Source organism: Phoenix dactylifera, chromosome 10, assembly GCF_009389715.1.
Source record: "Phoenix dactylifera cultivar Barhee BC4 chromosome 10, palm_55x_up_171113_PBpolish2nd_filt_p, whole genome shotgun sequence".
NCBI classification, from domain to species: Eukaryota; Viridiplantae; Streptophyta; class Magnoliopsida; order Arecales; family Arecaceae; genus Phoenix; species Phoenix dactylifera.
The window spans coordinates 3,054,121-3,070,933 of record NC_052401.1 but is presented as its reverse complement, the minus strand read 5'-3'; the positions used below and the strand labels follow the sequence as shown (position 1 = coordinate 3,070,933).

General features: G+C 36.5%; 1 protein-coding gene across 1 annotated transcript; it reads left to right on the top strand.

Moving 5' to 3' along the window:
* The first annotated feature begins 4,743 nt into the window (after positions 1 to 4,743).
* On the top strand, positions 4,744 to 7,971 carry LOC120112133 (acyl-coenzyme A thioesterase 13-like). Its single transcript, XM_039130779.1, has 3 exons — positions 4,744 to 4,969; positions 5,051 to 5,194; positions 7,611 to 7,971. Exons 1-3 carry the CDS (start codon positions 4,808 to 4,810, stop codon positions 7,752 to 7,754), a joined length of 450 nt encoding a protein of 149 aa, XP_038986707.1. The 5' UTR covers positions 4,744 to 4,807; the 3' UTR covers positions 7,755 to 7,971.
* Positions 7,972 to 16,813: the final 8,842 nt, after the last annotated feature.

Sequence of the window (16,813 nt, the reverse complement as noted above, 5' to 3'; positions counted from 1 at the left end):
GGTGTTGGAGTTGACATTTGAATCAAACTCTGAAAGAGATTCAAATTGTAATCTTTATTTTTTAAGAAAAAGAATCCATGTTCATATCAATGGTAACCTTTACGTCTAGGGAATTTTTGTGTCCTTAGCTCTTCATGTTCCTCCAAGAATTCGGCTCCATTCGTGCAATCTTTCGGATTATGAAAATCTATCTTCTTCCCTTTAATTCCCTTATGATAAGTTGATAACTCCACTTTCTCACCACAAATACTTGACACTTCCAAAATAGAATGGAAAAAAAAGATGGTATGCAGTTCATTATTTATTTCTCCTTTCTCATCTATTTGATATTATTTACAGCTGAAAGCAGTAGTTTGCAGAAGTTGAGGAAGAGGTCATAGAAGTCCATGCCCAAGAGGTGTGATGAGAAGGCATCCTAGAGCCCCTATACCTCCAATTTTCTTTAGTTCTATATTGATTAATGTTAGCAAGGGAAATAGATAGATTATTAATATAGTTAAGAGGGAAAGAAAAGCATGAAAGAACAAGGAGATAAAAAAGAAAAGAGGATGAGGACAGGGAAGGGCTAGTGCATGGGGGCATCTTTGCAAACAACATTTCATCAATTATATGTTCAGAAATTACTAAATCTGGGATGTCATAGGGAATCCTATAATGGAATCCACTGCATCACTATCAACACATTTTGATTGAGTTAAAAGGAAACGAAACTGGCACTTTTTAGTGCTATTTCCACAAAAGCTCAATAGTGTTCATTTATTGTGGACATGTACTCCTACAACTTTTCTTAACCTTCATAAATTTCCCAGTTCATATAATTTTTGAAATAAATAAAATATAAATGAAGGTAGAAACCGGAAAGTCTAAAATGGCAATTTAATTTCTTCTATGTAGGTTTGGGTCCCTTAAGCTTGTTTTTGATAGTCATGAGTCTCAAAGCTTCTTGTGTCTGTGGAAATTTAACGGTCAAAATTTATCTGAATTGCTAAGAATGTACTTTGACACCAATTTTCTTTGTTACTAAAATGATACAACTTAAAATTAAAGAGTCTGTCAATGAGGAAGAAAGAAAGGTGCAGGAAGCAAGATTGAGCTGTTAAGAAACACGCCCTATTGGATGCATTGAAGTACCTCAACCTCATATCATCTGATTGCTGTTAGAACCAGGAAGACGAGATAGTTTGGGCCGTCAGAGGCTGAACATCAGTTTATAGGGGAGGTGAAAAGAAGAGGCATGAAAAGAAGATGGGAAGAGAAAGAAATGTACAAGGAAAGAGGGGGATATAGTTTTCAATCCATATTTTATTGAATAATAAGTTCTTTCATTACAAAATTTAGACCATTATCAAGCTCTACTCATAGAAAATTATAAATACGATGGTAGAATCCTAGTGACTCTAGAACTTAATCTAACAAATAACTGCTTGACCAAAGAGTCCTGAAAGTACTCTTTCCTTCCAATGTTTTATTACTAACTGGTGAAATGTGTAATCCATAGTTTGAATACCTTCACACCAAGTCACCAACTAATAGTTTTCAGAATGTTTGTGAAATTTTCCTCAATCAATGATCTGAGAAATACAAAGAAAATTAATTAGATGGTGAACCTAAAGCTAAAATTTCTCAACTACTCTCTTTTATTTTCTATTTTAAATTCACAATCCCTCCCAATCCACCATTACTTAAACATTAGTAAACCTCATCCTGCTGCCATCCACCCAAAACTTATCTGAACCAGTCAAGTACATGATCCTGTCTGTTTTGGTAATCACAAGAAAATCATCACTATACTTCCATTCGACATCTTAGCAATGACTTTCCTACCATTATGTTGTGTCTGTGCAAGCCCTAGAGGCTACATCATCAACTAATTTCCTCTGTGATATGTAATTGACATCCTCTATGTACTTAATGTATCACATAATTACACAAAAACGTTCTGGCCGCAGTTCAGTTGGTTAATGTCACATAAATTTTAGATTGAGTTCAATAGTAATTTAGCGATCAAACATAGATAAGGAAACCAAATTTCTAGATCTTAGGTATTAAAAACTGGGCAGTGTAATTAGAAGGCGTTCAACTTTCTGCAATAGAGAATTCATAGTTTGCATAAAATGTGTACGTAATGAAATATGTAGTTGAATTTTATATTGATTTTGTGTGCAAATTGCAATTTGTTTTTGGTACTAGTCTTGGTGCAATTAGAAGGCCACTGAGAAGCCTGAGCCAAAAAGAAACAAGAAGTAAACCATGGCAAAAGTAAAGCAATTGAGGCCCTTTTCATCCTCAAAGCAGCATTTTTTAGTTGGGTTGAATCTGGGTTGTGAGACCTGCTTGATTTCATTAATGGAGGAGGTGGTCTTATTCTTTTAATTTGTTGTGGTTTTTCTCAAAGTTTGGGATGTGAAATGTCAGTTGAATGTCGACGTTTCTTAGGGCACAAATTGAACTTGTCAAATTGTGCTAAATCTTATGTTGTTCAATTTGTAGCTTTATGATTTTTGAAATTTAAGGCTGCAAGTGGGTCTTTAATACAAACTGAACTAAAAATTGTGGATTAAGGAATGGATGAGGTGTCCATATCTTGTTTCTTTACTACCAGTAGGTGAAGGACAAGAAAGCATAATTTTCACCTTTTTCTTTCCAAAAAAAAAAAGAGAAGGGAAAGAAATGAGAAGCAGATGTTACAGAAAAAGCTAATTGCTTTTCCAAGGACAAGAAAAATTTGTCATTGGAAAAATCTCAAATTCATATCAGAGATTCTCAAAGGTTGGACTACCCTCGGAAAATGAGGTTACTTATAATCAAAGCATGGCCTGAAGGAACACTCTGATATGGATAAAAAATGAAAGCGCATCTAAACAACATAAGATAAGGACTTTTATCTAAGGCTTTTTGAAGCAAAGTTGGGTTTTGTAAGATGCATTACAATTTTTCCCTCATGTATTTCTAGAAGATATATCATGCATCAAGAAACAAGGTAAAATATAGAGCTTGTTTAAAGACTTATCTTAGATTGCTTCAATCCTTACGCGTTAAAGGAACAACAAATTTGGTCTTTTAATTTTTTCCAACCTGTTTGCACCAAATAGGAGTTGTATCTACAAATTAAAGTCATTGGAAAAAATTCATATGCTGGATTTGCATCACAAAATAACCTTCAAGCTGGTCAGAATTTATTCTCATATCAAATTGGACTTATTTTTCTGGATAATTGCCTTGATTTCTACTATGAGCACATTTGGGTTATATCAGCATGTTATATTTCATGGGGTGCCAAACGCTCATGTCATGGCTCATAGTCGGCAGCAAGTCTTAAATTAGTTCTCTTACCATTGGCAAGTGACTATCACTACCCTTTTTTTTTTATGGAAAGGTAATGGGTTTTACCAAACCCTAAAACACCAATAACCGATATAGGCAGGTAAGATGTAGTTGCAGATTTTTCCAGTGAAATAAATTGAAATTAAACTATGTCAAAGACTCATCAGCACAACTATCAAATTCTGCAGGAATCCTAAATTTCTGTCAGTCTCACTATTGGGTTTCTTGGGGACACATTTGTCCAACAAGCTCCTACCATTCTTCGTTTCCTCTCGTCAGCTCGAGTCTATGTTAAAGATACTTCTGAAATGAAAGGCATCCCGAGTTGTCGGTACATCTCTCGTGCTGTATACTAGTATCGAACCAATATGATACAATACGCTATGTACTATCTAGTTTGGTATACTACAGCATACCATGATTAGAACATCTTAAGATTATGCTTGCTTGCATAATCAACTAATGCAATGTCCCACGATGCTAAGGGTGATGACAAATTTTAAGGAGATGCACAGGTGTTGCTTATGAGAACATAAAAACAGCAAAAAAAATGATGAAGGATGGTAGAGAATAAAAATTACAGATTTCTTCAGAAAAAAAAAAATCATGCCTTTCATTAAAAGGTTCCTCAATTCATTCTAAACTTTCAATCATTTTCATTTCAGTGTATTAGATCTAGCTTGACATATTCGATGCACATGCATCTTCTATTAGTAGTTAAGATGTTCTTTCACATAAATTCAAAATTTCCACTCAAATGGAGGTACAATTTTTTTCTGAAAACAGGAAAACACTAAGATTTTTTATTAAGTTAAACTAATTTTTATAAATTCATATTTTCGTATATGTATTTTTATTTTTTGGCCTTTAAAGTTTGTTTTGCTGTCGGGATTCTATTGTCCTTGATTACCAAAAGTCTGTGACGTATTAGTTGAAAGTCAACCTTTTCGGAGCAGCGTAGTTTTATATTTTTATGTTATCTATTTTTCTTTTATATGATCATATATAATAAGTGGATGGGAAGCATGTTAATTGGGAAATGTCTTCATGGTCTCTCCTGTCCAATTTCTTTGGCTTCTATTTGTTGAAAAGAAGAGGAACCAAATCAGCCTGAGGACTTCTAGCAAAAAAAAAAGGGAAACCCAAGTCCATCTACCAACCCGTTGTGGCGATGGAGAGGATCGGAATTATCTCAAATTTTTATTTTTGTAAGAGAAAATTACTGCTCTAATTAATTCTGGAGTAGGATTATTTGGCTAATAATTTTTTTTCTTAAAAGATATTATTCTTAAATTAAAAAAAAGCTCCGACGGCTGCAGTGGAATGAAAAGAATCCACGACGTTCCTTTTTTCCAGATTAAAAAAAAAAGTTCCCGCATGAAAATTTCTATGCGCACATCCGGAATATGGATTCTTTTATCCTGCGGGGTTCTCTTGTTCACCCTCGCGGTCGCCGGCTTCAAGTGGGTGGTTGCGAGATCGCATGGATTTGGAGGCAGTGCGGAGTTCTTTGGAGGCGTCCGGCGGCGACACCGACGCCCTCCCGCCGAGATTCTTCGATGAATTCGTCCTCCATGGCCTCCGCATCGACCTCGTCGAGCCCGGCCGCGTCCTGTGCTCCATGCCCGTCCCTCCCCGCCTCACCGTAACTCCTTCTCTCTCTCTCTCTCTCTCTCTCTCTCTCTCTCTCTCGATTTGATCGATCTCATTCCCTTTCTATTCATAGAGCGGCGGAAGCTTCCTACACGGCGGCGTGACGGCGACGCTGGTGGATTTGATCGGATCCGCGGTGTTTTATAGCATCGGACTCCCGACTTGTGGCGTCTCTCTTGAGATTACTGTCTCCTACATGGATGCCGCTTTTATTAAAGTGGGTAACCCTCTTCAGAATTACAATTGTTTTGCTTGCTTGGTTCGAATTATGCTACTGCGAAGATCATGATTTCTAATTTGGGGTGCTAGTTTGGTTCTTAATGCTACGTTTTCATTTGATTATTGGCAAAAGGAATGCAACTTTGAAGCTATTTTGAGAATACAAACTTTGGAGCTACTTCGATGCGTTCTCCAATTGACTGTATAAGGCTTGTGGGTCATTTGTGGTTGTTAAGTTTAGAAGCTTAGATTGCTCGCCGTTTAACTAATTTGATGTATATGAAAGTTAAATTTTCCACCGTTTAGTTCAAGAGAGAAAGATGAAATCTGGATCATAATTACGCTGGTGCGAAGGTCATGATTTCTATGCTAATGTGAAGGTCATGATTTCTAGTTTGGGATACTACATCTTTTCTTGCGCGATGTTTTTCATTTGATTATTAAAATATTTGCAACTTAGAAGCTATTTTGATGTGTTTGAAATTAAATATTTAGGACATGCGAGTCATATGTGGTTATCAAGTTTAGAAGCTTAAAGTGCTTGATGAATAACTAAACTGAAGTATATGAACATGAAAAACCAAACTTTGTTTGTAGTAAGAGAGATAAAAATCATGCTTCTATGAAAAAGCTATGTTCTATAGGCATTCTATGATTTACTTGTTTGAAAGCTATGACTGGAATTGAAACCACAAAATTTATATGCATCATAGATCCCTTTTTTTTCGGAATTCTCTAGTTTAATATTATCATACTATGTGGAAGGGATTCTCTGACTTCAAAAGGACAATTCAAAGACTTTCTGAAGTGCCCCATGTAGTAGGAGCTGACTTTCGTTTATTCAATAATGTTGCCATCACAATGATATGACTTAAGTCATGTATCTGGCCCAGTTTTTTTACAAGACAAACTAACTTTATCAAACTGCTAAGGAAGGTATGGGGACAAAATTTCCAAATCTTTTTGAACCTTGAAATTGACAAAAAAATAAAGGGACAGAAGAACGATGATGATATTTGCCTAGCACTATTTTGTTCGAGAAGTGGTTGAGAGATATGGGTTGACAGTATGCCAATGCAGAAGGTATGGTAAAAGAGGAGTGTAAGGTAAAAGGCCATTAGTCGATATGATGTCAATCTGCAAAGAAGAGAGAATAAAAATAAGAAGTTGGAGGAGGAGAGAAGGATACTTCTTACTATCGAGTTTCGGTTGCATTGAGAGGGGTGGGTTTTTAAGGAAGATAGGAATCAGTAACCAATTGTTACCCCATGTTTTTGAACAACCTAAATCTGTATAATATAATTATCGACTTATATTGAACTTGAGAATGCAAAATACCAGAATTTGTTTAGGGTCAGACTTGTGCAAGGTATCCAAGTTTGCAAAGAAGGTTCTGCAGCCTTACGTTGAGACCTCAATCCGAAAATGAATGAGCAAGTCTTGTTTTGGTCCCTCCTCCTTATAGGTAAATTTATGATGAACTTTATTTTAGATTCAGTGCAAACATGGATCTTTGGCTTGGGAGGTTATTTGAAAGTATAAGGTAGTAAGTTGTTATTTGCTTGTGATTCTTGTTGGGTAGACAAATCATTAATTCAACCCACTTACTTTTGCCTTGCAAGTTGCTAGAAAGACCTACAAAGAAAAGAAAGAAAATTTCCAGGAAATTTTACCACCTATGAGTTAGTGGATATGAGCAATGTCATACACTAAGCTAAATGTGCTGGAGGCCTTTTTAGGTCTGCCAACCTTATCCATGAGGGAGCTGATTTCTCCTAGCACCTTTTTAGGTCTCAAATCATCGGCTAACTCATAATTGTGATACAAGTTGACAGAAGTGTACTATATATTTAAAACTTTTAGTGTTATGGTGTATAATTTGATTTGTGCAGGAGTTTAGTGACTTCAGAGTTTCAGTTTTACCAGCAGTATTTAGGGCTTCCTTAATGTTTTTTTTTTGTGTGTGTGAAAGGATCCAATGTGACAAAAATTAGTTCTAGCATTGTACCCCATGCAACTCTATAGACTATCATCCATAAGATTAATAATAATTACTTAAATTTCTTATTCATCAATATAAAACTAAAAGACGTGATTTATGATTAAGCTTGTGTGATCTTTAGGCTTCCCGTCTGGTGTGCTGAATAATAGAAATAAATGCCTTATCATTTGTTTTAACTATATAATTCTTATTTGTCTTAAAAGATAAGTCTTCACTCACTGATTCTTTTTGTAGACATGGGTGACTTATGGTTTCAGTCAGTAAAAGCTACGTGTGGAGCTCTTTCCTGTTTCTTTTGTTTAGTAATTGCATAGTAAATAACTATCCGAGATATCTTATCTCTTGCTGTGATACTCTGCACTCTGTATCTTTGAGCAAGTTTAATTCGATCTATTATTGCTTGATGATTTAGGAAGAAATTGAGATCGAGGCCAAGCTCTTGCATGCAGGAAAGGCAGTTGGGGTCTCCTCTGTAGAGTTCAGGAAAAAGGGGACCGGAAAGATAATAGCTCAGGCACGTCATACAAAGTATCTTGCTGTATCTAGCAAATTGTGAGAACCTTTTCTTGCAGTTTGTCCATGGATCGATCGCAAATGCATTCTTCAAGGTCTTGAAACTTGAAGGCATTTTCTGTAAATTTTAAAGTTGCTGTATAACCCATATATGTTGCTAATTGCTTGGATTGAATCCAGGAGCCTTACCTCATCTGCCGAAAGCTTGAACTGTTTCTTCAACATTAGTGCTTGAAGCTATAAACTTTTTGTTATCCAAATATGCTTGTTTTTTCGGAACTAAAGTATCAGTATTATAGAACTAATCATATTGTCAGGAGTAAACTACGATGCAGGTATGTGGACATGCTATTCTGTTAAAGAGTTTAGAAGAAATTGTCATGGCCAGTTAGTTGGATCAGGCAATCCTATTGTTATATTTTCTGTCAATAGTTTGTTCTTCTATTTATTAGAAATATTGGCATTAATATATATCTGTCAGCACCCGACCCGAGATTGCGAGCCGAGGGTTATGGCAACCGCCGCACACTCATAAGAAACTCTCCCCATGAGCATGCAAGGCATTTTATCATGATATCATAATCAGACGGCATAGATAATTTAAATAATAACATTTAATTTCTAATTATATAATAAAAGTAAAAGTCTTACAAAACTAATAATATTTTAAAATCTTGCATCAACTCTAAAATAAAATCTAATCTAAATAAAAAAAGTCAAAATCTTATTTTTAATCACTCTCTCATGATAAATCTCCGAGTTAAGCTAATTCTTCATATCTGTAAAAACAATAAGAAATCGTATAATAAGCTAGACAATCCAATAAGTAATGAACACTTTAGCTACATAAATCAAGTAATAAAATAATAATACAATCATTTTAAATTTTAAATTTTATTATAAATCAAATTCTTTCAAATTATCAAGTTCATCTCGCAGCCATAAACTATGACCATATTTATACTCTGTGGCTGGGCCAGAATATGTTTTCATCAAAGTATCGGCGTATAACCCCCACTAGTAGGATGTCAATATGCTGGCGTATAACCTCCACTAGCAAGGTATCGATATGCCAACGTATAACTTCTACTAGCAAAGTGTCAATATACCAGCGTATAACCTCCACTAGCAAGGTATCAATATGCCAACGTATAAATTCTACTAGCAGAGTGTTGACACATAGTCTGACTACAAGTCCAAATCTATTTCGAAGCAAAATTTATTTTTTCAAGCATATTCAGTGTTCCAAATCGTAACATGTATAAATTCATACGACATCGAAATCAATCGAACAAAATTTATATCAAAATCAATATGTTCAATCAAGAATCATATAATATTTTAGAAAGAGGCGTATATATTAATAAAATACTATGCATCAAGTTCATAAATCAAGAATAATTCGATTCAGAAAATATTTATAAATTTGCCGATAAATCTAGAAAAAAAAATATTACTTACCTTGCAAGCGTAATCCAATTTTAGGTCCAATTAATTTGGAAAGTCACTCTCAGAGGCTAATATTCAAAAATTATATTTTTCATTAAATGATATCCTACAATTTTATTACTCGACTATACGAAACTTGTATACAATTTTTATACAAGTTGATCGAGCTTTAGTTAACAAACCATAATGCAGGGTTAATGTTTGCTTGATGTTGCTAATTTTGTTCATTTCAAGTGTTATTCTGCGGCCAATGCTGTGGTGGATGGCCAATGGCAGGTCTTTCAGTAATTGTCTCTTCTCCAATATCAGCCAGTATTGCCAATTTGTTTTATTGGTTGGTAATTCACCTAATCTCCACAATGTCATGTTCAAATGTTCAATGGTTGCCGAACAAAGTGATCACCATAATGCAGCTTAGTCATCCAACTGCCCTAACTACTATTTCAGCTACAGCTTTTTGCATGGTACCATTAGGAAACAGAACAGCACATCTAAACCTATGGGTGCAAGTTAGCTGGGTCTAGTCTAGTCCTAGCTTAAACATAAGTCAAACTCGCTTTAAATCTACTTTGTTCGCTTGTTTGATTACACACGTCCTCGTCATACAGTGTCCCCTAGTTCACATGGATTATGGACCCGATCCGCTCTAATAACATTTGTAACAATTTAAGATTTTACCCAAAATGGCTAACCAGAAGATATGATTTGGATTTCTTGATCTGTATAAGTACCTAAGATCTACTCAGCGAATAATCAATATAGAACTAAATATGCTGCAGTCGAGCAAAGAACCGTGCAAGAAAGAGGCCTGCGACATCCAATCCTGCCTTACCAAGAACAACTTCATCCCCCAGTGGTATGGATTCTGTGCCCTCCGTCCCCGTTCTCATCTGCACTCGATGCAGCCATTGCGGTAGAGATTAGCGGAGACGAAGCTGTAGACATTGGGAATGGCCTTTGGGTTGGTGTAGGAGAATGATTTGGAGATACCTTGGGGCCTGTTTGGCATTGTTGTTGTTCATGTGTTTTTGTTGCCCTATAAATCAGTCAAATGCCAAATGGAGATTGATGTTGAAGACATCTGGTATTCCTTGCTTTTAGTTTCACTCTTTGTTGGAAGCAATAGATCTTTGCTACTAAAATCTCTAAAGATTTTACACAAATTCAAAAAAACAAAAACAAAAAACAAAAGACTAAAGGGTTTCATCATGCATGTTCACAAAAAACATAAAGTAGCAACATTGCCCTTTTTGAGATATCCCTGGTGCTATACTGTTATTCTCAATGATGAGTTGAAGAATGTAAAGTATAAACCACATCCTATGGGTTTCTTTTTTGTTTTTCCAACTAAACAGTGAATAAAAGAAGCCCATCAATGCCAGTCTGATGTTAGGTTGGTAGCCAGTCATAAAAAGCGATTTTAAGTTGTATCCCTACTTGATATTATGAATGCTAGGGCAGGATTCTTAAAGGCTGGCACAAAGTAGTTGGGACAAAGCTTGATGGTTATGATTTTAAACAAGGATTGCAAGATTATTCTTGGGTCTTGGGTGTGTACCTTATGAGATCAATTACCTTATGACATGGGTTAAGTTTCAAGGTGGTTAAAAGAGTCAGATATTCTGACACTCAAAAAATCTGAGTTTGTAGCACTTTAAATGGGTTTTACATGTGAGTTGTAAGTAATCATAGGGGCATGGTGAATCACTTGTTCTGCGGCTCACAATTGATGCTTCTTAGATGAACTGGTACAGTAGACAACTTTATCTAAAATTGCCAAGAGTTTACATAAAATGATGTGGCTATTGTAAATATCATCTCACCTGACTCATCTGTTCAAACTTTATGGTCAAAATGGACTGAAACTTGCAAATGGTCAAATCCCTAGACAGTTTATTTCGTCAAGAAATTTTAAGCAGAGACTTGGACGGACAAGATAGGAATGGGAATATAGCAAGAGTCAAATACAAGTTTGTCAAAAGTGACATATCTGGTTTTAGTGGTTGCTCCATGATTGTTGGATAGGATTTTCTTAAGGCAGGAAACCTCAGACTATGTCTTTGCTACATTCAGGGCTTAGATCATCTTCTCTAGGGAGAAATTGAGAACTGCACTGCACTAATGATGTAAAAGCTCATTTTGCTAATGATGAGATTCTGAACAATGGCATCTACATAAGTTTCTCCTTTGACTAAATACGATTGTAATGTACGCTTATTTATTCTCTCAGTGAATTTATGGGCTTTCATATCATATAACTTTAAATTAGAATATTATTTATTCTAAAATTACTAGAGTTTGACATGTTTCATTCCTGTTTCAGATGTCTCAAAGTCATTGAATTGTTGCAAGCATGCTGAGAGAAATGCAACTATAACTTCTGAAAACAAATTCAAAGTGACAGCATGGAAGTATATGCTTGTAGAAGTTGATCATCTCTTGGCAACAACTTTCCATGCAAGTAAAATAAATCTTATATTAGTAAAGTTTAAGCCATGATGAAATATTATATTAATAAAGCTTATGTCATGATTTGCAGTTTTGCAGAGTCAAATAAGTTAAAAAGCATGTTAGTTTGGGCATTTATTTGCCATATATTCACTGGAAGAGAGACTGAATTTTTCTTTTCTTTTTTTGAGGAACTGTGCAGACATGTTCACATCTCTCTAGGACACAGAGAAATGTAGTTTGGGACACTGATCTGGTTTGGTCTTAGATTTTTTTAAAAAGCATGTATTTAGAATGCTAGTGATCATGGAATTGGCAGTTGTGGGTATTCTAAGGGAGTAAATGACCACCCAATGTTTGTATAAAGGGCCATATTTACAAATCCATGTTTAGTCAGCATGAGAGAGATCCTTAGCACCACTAATATGTCAGTGCTTGTGTAGGAGGGTGGGAAGTGGGGAGGATCAGATTTCTTTCTCCAGGTATAGTAAGGCACAACAAGCATTGCATGCGAATGCATTTGTAGATACAACATGGATTTTGTTTTCTAATGACACCGACCTGGGTCAACATATTTCCCTAGAAATATCCTAAATCTGTAGGATCTTTCTAGATCTTCTCATTAATTTCCTTTTTTTTTGACCCCAGTTGTGGATTGATTCTTGACCGGGCAATGCAGAATGTTTTTTCTCCTATTGTTATATGTATAGCCACTGTCTTCTGACATCAAACTAGTAGATATATTAACTGCAAATTATAAGCAATCAGGATATAGAGTACCTATGAGTGCTCATGTTTTGGAAGGGTTTAAGAAGATTGGACGAGTTGGCTGTCTGAATACTATTCTGTTCAATATCCTAGTGTATGGTAGTTCATCTTGTTTCGGAAGGGTTTAAGAAGATTGGATGATTTGGCCGTCTGAATACTATTCTGTTCAATATCCTAGTTGTATGGAGCTTCATATTGTAGTTCAGATATGATTAACTGACAAGCAACAATATCATTCCATCATAGATGAAGAAGAAATTAGCATTGGCAATACCTTGAAATTACTATGTAATTTGGTTAAAAGGTGTCATGATGTCCATATGGTCAATGTGGTAAATATTTGGGTCATTTCAAAGAGGTGGTAAATAAGCTCAGCAGAAAATTTGTTCTTCCTGATTGTTTCTGGATTAATATCTAAATCTCCCTTGGGAGTGGAAAAACCTTAACAGGGATTCTCTGTAGCCCTGCTGTGCTGCCTGGGCATGTGTTTTTAAGATATGTATTAATTGGATCATGATAAGAGTAACTCTTGCCAGGCTCTTATCTCAAAGAGCAACCTGGCTTTTGGACTTTAAGTGATCTTCTTCAGTAAAGTGCTGTATGGTAAATTTGCCTAGGTACTGTGGTTCATCTTATCATTGTTGCAATTCTTGTTCAGTATGGTGAAAACTAATTTTTGTTTTGCCTTTGTAAATTCATATTGACGCGCAAGTTTGTTGATGTTATGTAATTTTACCAAACCACATCATATGAATCTATTACAATCACATTTGTTCTGCAATTTTGAAGTTTGAAAACCTTTTCCTTCTTTTCCAACTGGAGACCTTAATTTGCAACTGAGTATTATATCTGATGAAGTTGTTAAATTATCCAACCATTTTTTTGTTCTTTAATACAGTGTCTTTCTTTGGTACACTTAAATGTGACAAGTTGGCTGCTGATTTTGTTCATACAATACTGAACCTTATGGTCGGTCTCTTAAACAACTAAATTATAACATTACCCTTCTTTCTGCAGGGATTATATTGAGGATGTAAAATGTGGAAGTGGTGAATGGCAGCGTTCCATGACTTCTTGGCCATTTGAAATTGATGAGCTAAAATACTATGTCAAGTGCAGTGCACAAAATCCTACATGGCACGACATTTATTTCCACATCCTTTGGGGCAGCCACAATGTCCTGTGGAAACTTTTAGCTTTTCTAGCGTGCCCATCTTTGTATCTTCCATACCCTGAATTGGTTTTGTCACATTTCAAAGATCAACCAACACCACAGGTTGCCTTCTGGAAATTTTTAATCAATGCTATGTACATGATTACTTTGAGATGTAAGTAAGTATATATTCTGTACATGCTTTTATCACAAAAAATTGTTTATTTGGTATCTTCGGGTCTCTCGCCATGAAAATGGCCAAACAAGATGGTAGCTGTTCAAGTAGGGCTCATGTGGTCATTGTGATGTTTCATGTAGAATAGAAGTGCAATACGGCAATAACAACAGGCACCTCGGTTTCTAGTGTGTCTGTAATTAGATTTCATTTAATTGAGATCAATTGTTTTAGTTGGAGATCGAATGTACATAGTATATATGGCTGGATGTTGTGAAATAGGTACCATAATAATAAGATTGAATTCCATGTTAGCTGAGGAACAAAGACAATCTTGATGAATGTGGGATGCTTTTGAAGATATTTTATTTCTTAAATCTGGAGGAAGCAAGGACCCTACCAATCTAGACTTGTAAAGGAGCTCCACAGGTTAATGAAGGATGATTTAGGATCGCACTTACCTGTCTAATTTTGTTGGTTCAATGAAGATGGATTTACGATCGACGAGCAGTAGAATTATAACTAAATACCACTTCTTGTTGCCAAGAGGTACACTTTTTTTTTTTCCCTCTCTCTTCCCCTTGTTTTTGTTATTGAGTCTTATTGAGCTATACAAACAAAGAAAGGTACACCATGCCCCATAGAGGGACCGCTTTGGCTAATACCAAATTTTTCCACCCTAAATCTCCACATATTGTCTCTCTCGAGCCTCAAATCACCACACTCCTTAGGAGGAGAAAGTGATTCAAAAAGTTAAAGGCTAGGTTCTATCTATTACTTCCATCCATCTTACATGATTTCACCATTACATGAGAGTGATCTCATCATCCAACTGGTAAGCACGAATGTTGCTTACCAAATAAACAAGCCAATTAAATATACAGAGACATCAATTCCCCCAGTTTTATTATTATGGATGAAGAATGTTATCGAAATGGACAAGAATGGTACAAGACCAGCCTAGCATCTAGAACCACCACACAGCTAATTTTTGCTGCCGCTATCAGTAAGGTGGTTGGAAGCCCTTCTCATGGCTGTGTCCTCATAGCGTCGTACACAAAGAAATCCTCTGTCTTAGAATCAAGAACAGAGAAAAAGGGCTGCACTGCGAGCACCCCATGGCTGAATGTGTTCTTCCCATCCTTGTTGCAGGAAGAAAGGCCAAAGTTTGCAACAACTGGAATTAAAATGCAAGCATGCTTGCTGTGTCTAGTTCATGATACAAGTCATTCCATTGATGAAGGCAGGCCAAGCAATAAACAGTTACAAATCAAATCGACTGAGTTTCTTGCATGCTTGGTGTGTCTAATTTATGATGAGAGGATATTTCATTAATGAAGGCAGGCAATATGCAGTTAGATATCAAATTATCAACTAAATTTATAATTTTAGCAAACCAAAAGCAAGGAGGAGCAAAAGAAGAGGAAGCTTGTATTATATTACAAATTTGTTATTGCTATTGATATATAGCTATATGGAAACATGATGACTGCCTCTCTATAGTATTTACCTCCAGAACAAAGAGATTACAAACTTTTTTATTTTTTATTTTTTCTCGATCTGTGGTGGCTCATGCTTCTTCTAACCTCTGGATTCAGCTCCTATGGCTTGCTTGACGTCGAATAAGGACGAGAGAGAAAGCTACAAACCATAGTGGAATTCTTAGAGGATGAGAGCTTATCATCTTCAATGAAGTGATTCCCTCTTGGAAGAACCAGCCTTCTGAATCAAGAACAGCTTCTTCAATACCTTCAGCATCAAAAGCAAGCTTGGCCTTGTATGGTGAATTATGCGGCCACTCCTCGAATCCGTTTCGCTTCCATTCGTCAATGACGAGTTAGAACTCGCCTCCCCGTTCGCTGCATCCCTCTTTCGATCGCATGACATCCGGCGTAGCTCTTCATTGAAATCCTCCCAGAGCATGTCCATCCTCTCTTCATCAGTGAGAAACCGGTCGCCGCCATCCTCGCTGAGCGCCGGCGAGGCCATCGCCAGTGCGTCGGCAATCTCTGCAGCCTCTTCAGATGAAGAGAAGCTTCTCCGGTGATGATGATGGTCGCTCTTTTGGTTGGCGGCGGAGGACATGAACCAAAGAGGAAAAGGGAGCTGGCGGAGGGGCTCCTGTTCTACTGGAACGGCAGGGAAGCTGAATTCATCCATGTTTCTCTTCTCCTTCTAAGCCCGTGTTCTCCTCAGGAATTGCACTGAATCTCTATTGAGGAGTATCATTAGCTCTAACTTGTGGGCGTCAAAAAGTCTATTTGTTGTCGATGCGATCCTTTTCACAAGGTTGAGACGTCTCATCCACCGCGTGATTGATAAAGAGAGATTTGTAGGCTCTGAGGAGCTTGGAGTCTCTCTCTCTCTCTGTTCTCTTCTTGAGTGCGTCTGGTTTTGGCGGGACCCGTGGGTAAGGAAGTGACCGTTGGCCGGTGAATCCACCCAACCCAAAAGGGAGCAGCCGGTAGTGGAGGAAAAGGGTGCTTAAATGTTTTGGTCTTGTAAGCTTGTTTACTCCATTAATTTAATGAGGTCCAAACCTCAGTGCTTATGAATTCCAGTAGAAAGCAGGGGTCAGGCAGCACTGTAAACTTGGAGTAAGAACTTTAATTCCTCGGTAGCTTTGCTTTAAATGTTTGGTGGAATTACAACTAAGCATTAACACTTTAGTGGCCCATATCTCATGCAGGAACATGGCGTCTGGTCTCACGGAAGAAAGGTTAGCAGTGTGCTAAACGTATATTTGTGCCCCACTTAGGCTGCAATCGAAAGCTAATTATATGTAAAGAATGACTAAAAAAGAGATATAAAGTGGCTAAGGGAGGATTGGGCAGCTAAGGTTTGGGAGCAGGACTGCAGGAGTAGTTGCAACTGTAGGAGTAGTTCTTTCTCAAACTATTCCTGTTTTCTTTGGTTATTGTTTCTAAAATAACTCTTAAGAAATTTCTGTCGATATACAAAAGAAAAGGGAGGCAGACGCAAATTAGAACTTTATGATAAAAATAGTTTATAATAGTTTTCATTTTAAAATAACTTATATCAAGCTAATTTGATAGGAATAATATTTTCTTACTTGTATCTAATTTTAGAAGTTGCTCGGCAAATATAA

Coding starts and splice junctions, on each gene's coding strand:
- LOC120112133 (XM_039130779.1), top strand. CDS start 4,808: ATGGATTTGGAGGCAGTGCGGAGTTCTTTGGAGGCGTCCGGCGGCGAC. Junction 4,970..5,050: donor CCGTCCCTCCCCGCCTCACC/GTAACTCCTTCT, acceptor TTCTATTCATAG/AGCGGCGGAAGCTTCCTACA. Junction 5,195..7,610: donor TGGATGCCGCTTTTATTAAA/GTGGGTAACCCT, acceptor TTGATGATTTAG/GAAGAAATTGAGATCGAGGC.